This window comes from Orbicella faveolata, unplaced genomic scaffold (assembly GCF_042242905.1).
Source record: "Orbicella faveolata isolate gen_17 unplaced genomic scaffold, um_ofav_v1 contig_47, whole genome shotgun sequence".
Taxonomy (NCBI): Eukaryota; Metazoa; Cnidaria; class Anthozoa; order Scleractinia; family Merulinidae; genus Orbicella; species Orbicella faveolata.
This window is the reverse complement of record NW_028301577.1, coordinates 23685680-23690000: the sequence shown is the minus strand read 5'-3', so window position 1 is coordinate 23690000 and position 4321 is coordinate 23685680. Positions and strand designations below refer to the sequence as shown.

At 42.6% G+C, this 4321-nt stretch overlaps 1 protein-coding gene across 1 annotated transcript in view; it reads left to right on the top strand.

Moving 5' to 3' along the window:
• The window catches only part of LOC110061133 (uncharacterized), a 16385-nt gene extending 12444 nt beyond the window's left edge, over window positions 1-3941 (top strand). Inside the window, exons 12-15 of the mRNA XM_089279391.1 lie at window positions 462-655; window positions 1197-1326; window positions 2030-2279; window positions 2811-3941. Coding sequence (XP_089135517.1) covers window positions 462-655; window positions 1197-1326; window positions 2030-2279; window positions 2811-2862 — 626 coding nt within the window. The 3' untranslated portion in view covers window positions 2863-3941. The remainder of the gene's footprint in view (window positions 1-461; window positions 656-1196; window positions 1327-2029; window positions 2280-2810) is intronic.
• The last annotated feature ends 380 nt before the right edge of the window (window positions 3942-4321 follow it).

Sequence of the window (4321 nt, the reverse complement as noted above, 5' to 3'; positions counted from 1 at the left end):
TGTACGCAGTTGAGGGAACTAAATACGCCGTCACATGTAGTGTACTATGAGTTGTGCAACTTGTTTCTTGTTTCCTTATTTTGCGCGCTTTTGATCTTTTTGCGAGACGCTTTTAGTAGCATGATACATCGCAATGTGTGTCACAGCTGCGCACAATTCGCGTTCTGTTCCTCTTTTGTTGTTGTTGTCTGCCTTGTTGTGTTCCGCACAGAAGCGCGCCAAAGGGTCTGCAATTCGAGGCATAATTCTCCGCCTAACTTGTGACTATCTCTTGGCTCTTTTGTACTATGGGGAAAAGAGACTTTTACATTTGTCCTTGTGTAGTTTCATGTACACATGCTACGTTCGTTTGACTGGATTGTACTGAAACGATTTCGTGGCCCCTTCGTCGAACAAAAGTAATTCACTGGTCCCTGAAGCATTTTCTAAGCTCACGGTATTCCTTTAACTCCTTATCGTAGATGAACTAGAAGTCCAAGACGAAGCGTCATACCTCAGTAGCTATGGCAACGAGTGCACGTTCTCCACTGTGTTGAGTGACGGCCGGCGTGTGGAGTTACTCCCAGGAGGGGAGGGGAGAGTAGTGAAGCCTGAGGAGAGACAGGAGTACACTAGCTTAGTGAGAAAGGCCCGGATGACTGAATTCACTAAACAGGTATGATACAGTTTGAAGAGTATTTGTGAAGTAGATAGGTAAAGTAAAAAAAACGTGATTTAAACACGGTACAATTTCTGTAAATAATGATAACTACTGCTCGCTGCAAATGTTTGTAAGTGGTGATTTTAAAATAGCGCTTCAAGTCTATAGGATTGGGATGTGATAACGCTATTTTAAGTTATGCAAGTGAATATGTGAAAGATCATATATTTGAACTGCGGAGAAAGATGTACAGACATGATTGATCATTGATGATCATTCTTGCCTTTATATCTTTCGCCGCAGTTCAAATATATGATCTTTCACGTATTCACTTACATTCTTCACCATCTACGGGTATAATACGAACTTGCAACGTGACCACCTTTCAGTTGGCTTGATAACTTAGTTGGTAGAGCACTACATCGGTATTCGGTGAGGTCAAGCTTTATTTTCACTGCTGTTTAACTTGTGTGCATAACTGCGACGATCATTATGTCTTTAAACGTTAACGTATGCGCAGGTGTGGTTTGATTGTCATGTTGTTATTTCCTTGCAGGTTCAGGCAATCAGAGAGGGCTTGATGTCAGTTATCCCCGAGTCTGTGCTCTGTCTTCTCACCTGGAGTAACCTGGAGCGAGGAGTCTGTGGAGATCGGGAAATTTCTGTCGCTCAGCTCAAGTCGGCCTGTAAGTGTTTCCCTTTGGTGATTATTGATAAACTTTAAGATTTATCTGAAGTTCGCCAATAAGAACAACCACGGTTTTTTATGCCATAAGAAATGTAATTGTTGGCTTGTGATTTATTCCTTCGTGAAGAATTTCCAAGGTGGGATACGCGCTAGCTTCACAGACCATATTCGTATTCTCGGTATGGGACTGGAAGTAGCTTGCAACTGAGGCTAATGCGGGGAGTCTCTTTTTAATGATATCCTCCCTCCCTCCCTCCCTCCCTCCCCCCCCCCCTCCCCCCCCCATTGCAAGCTAGTTCCAGGTCAATACGAATATAACTTACTGATGGTGCATTCGACTCCGTATTATGTGGTCCGGCTTCACTAGCGCCCGGGGGTCATTGGGTTCTGCCCTTGGGAGAGAGACTTTTTAAACCCTTAGTGCCTCTCTCTACCCTGATGTGGAAACTGGTATGGGGCGGGGGGAGGGGGGTACCCTGCCATGGACTTAAATTTCATTCAATAGGAGTAGAAATACCCACAGTCGTTTCATGCTACCAAAACTTGAGCTGCGTTCTGTCCCGTTCAGCTACCTAGGTATGAAGGCAAGCTTTAGTGTACCTTATATATGCCGTGATTGAGCTATTTATTTCGGTGGGGTAAGTCTCTTACAACATTTAATCGGGTCAGTTACTTCAAAAGTCGGTACATTTTTTTCGTAGGTAAATACGGTGATGACTTAAACGAATCGTCGGAGTCGGTAAAGCATCTTGGGACAGTTCTGACTCAGTTCACTTCTGACGAGCGGAGTCGATTCCTTCGTTTTGTGACGGGACGTAAGAGGCCGCCTGCTCCATTTACTGTGGCCAAAGCCGGCGGAGACAAGGACAGCCTGCCTCATGCCTCCACGTGCGCTAGTACACTGTTCCTTCCCGACTACTCGTCTGCCTCTATTGCAAAGGAAAAGCTCAGGTTAGCAAAGAAAGTCAACGTAATCACTCTCTAGCCAATCACAAAGAACACAGGCAATCCAGTGAACCAATCAAAACTCGACGCAAATATATAAAGCTTACGCGAAGCGCGGGAAAACCTGTCAGCGAGTCGCGATTGGTTTTGGTTTTACCTTCTGATTGGTTGACAAAGAATTTCGCGGGCTTATTGTAAACCAATCGCTATAGAATTTTCAACTTGAACGCTCTATTTGCTCAGAGGAAACCTGGGAACCTAGCAGGGAACCTATCAGCAAACACTAGGTCCCAGTCTCTTAAGTCCAGTAATCACACTTCGCGGGCTCTTCCCTCGAGTTATCTCGCCCTGGAAACGACGTTGCGCTACAGGTTTTGAAATATTGACGATACTTGTAAGATTTTTTGGATACTGTACATTATTCATAAACCGGTATTTAGGCGAGTCGAGACTGCATTATGCTTACGTTAAAGCGATAAGTCAAATTACATTGAAATAATGATGCATTTTGTAATGTTATTTTTCCTTTGTCCCCAGCTATGCCATATCAAACTGTGTGGCCATCGACACCGACACAAGTCCATGGTGAACCGATTGCTTCCGACTATTAAGTGGAAAAACTAAAATGAACCTCGACTTCTCTGGAAATGTTCAACAGGGAGCTCTCTCAGAGCTCCACTCATAGACCAAGTGCTTACAATAGAATTAATAAATATACCAATATTCAAACATAGCTTCTATATTTTTAAATTGTCAATGAACGGCCTTTAAGCCGAACGAAAATTGAGCATATTTGCCGATGTAGTGTATAGTGTGCAGTACTGGGGGAATGTTAAGTAGAATGCCCGTTGTATTTCAGCTTAAGTTAACTTTTGCAATATACTCGGGTTTACTGACGTAGTTGGAGGTTAAGAGATAATATAATTAGGTTGTAAACAACTGTTTGTGGGAAATCCTATCTAATAGGAAGGGCAATATTTTTTCGTTTAAGAATATCTTTTTGCTTACAAAACTAAACGTTTGTAGAAACATTTGGAGAATATTTTTTTCAACCGATTCCTGTGTAATGGTTTTCGGTCAGTGCTATGTTACAGCTTTCTCTCTTGGCATTTACTAGCCCGAGATTTTATCATTTCTCTTCGAAGATGTACGAAATATAGCAATGGCAGAGTTAACAATGACAGCAGTCTCGAAACCAATAAGCAAGCTCTTAGGCAATTATATTCAAGTCATGTTTTGAAAACTGCGTCATTGATAAGTATATTAAAGGAGCAATGTAACGCATTTTTATTTTTCTGATGTGCAAAAATAATAGGTTTTTCTAGGGTAGAAAAAAACCAACCAAGTAATAGCCAACCGCATTATAAAAGGATGACAATAAGGATAGATTCCAAGAGACAAACAAATGCCATGATTTTCAAGATCCGTCGCCCGTGGCTTAGCTGTATCAAAAGTGCCCGGGAAGGTATCTTCCTCGTCCTCAGGCCCCTTTGCCTTTCTTTGGTGAGGGGGTTAGAATCAGGGAGCGCGGGGCTTGGTACTGGTCAAGTGATAAAATAGGGTAGGAGACCCATCACGCGCTTTGCACCATTAACGCATGTGCTCACGCATAATCATATTACTCTAATAGTTCGTTTTTAAACGGGCCTATAAACGTGCTAAACGACAGTTCTGTTCTTTGTTTTTTTTTCCATAAATAGCTTCAATTAACTGGAATAGTCACGAATCCATGCCGCGCTCTTGATTGACATTCTCACCACCCTATTCTGGCCATTTAGACCGTAGTTGGTCCTTAGAGACCGCCATTAACTTATTTAAGTCATGATTTCCAATTTTATTCTATCTTTTCGCGAAGTTTTGTCGGCTGTCGGCAAAAAGCTTTTCCCACCCTCCTCCCCATTCGGCGACGTTTACCTTCGTTGCTTGCATTCACAGCTCATTCCCCGGGCAAAATGTTTTCCCCATCACTTATCCGTAGCTCGGCATTGAGTGGCTATTGTGGTAGTGAAGATGTAAACTATTTGCCAAAAGTTAGGACATTGTAAAAA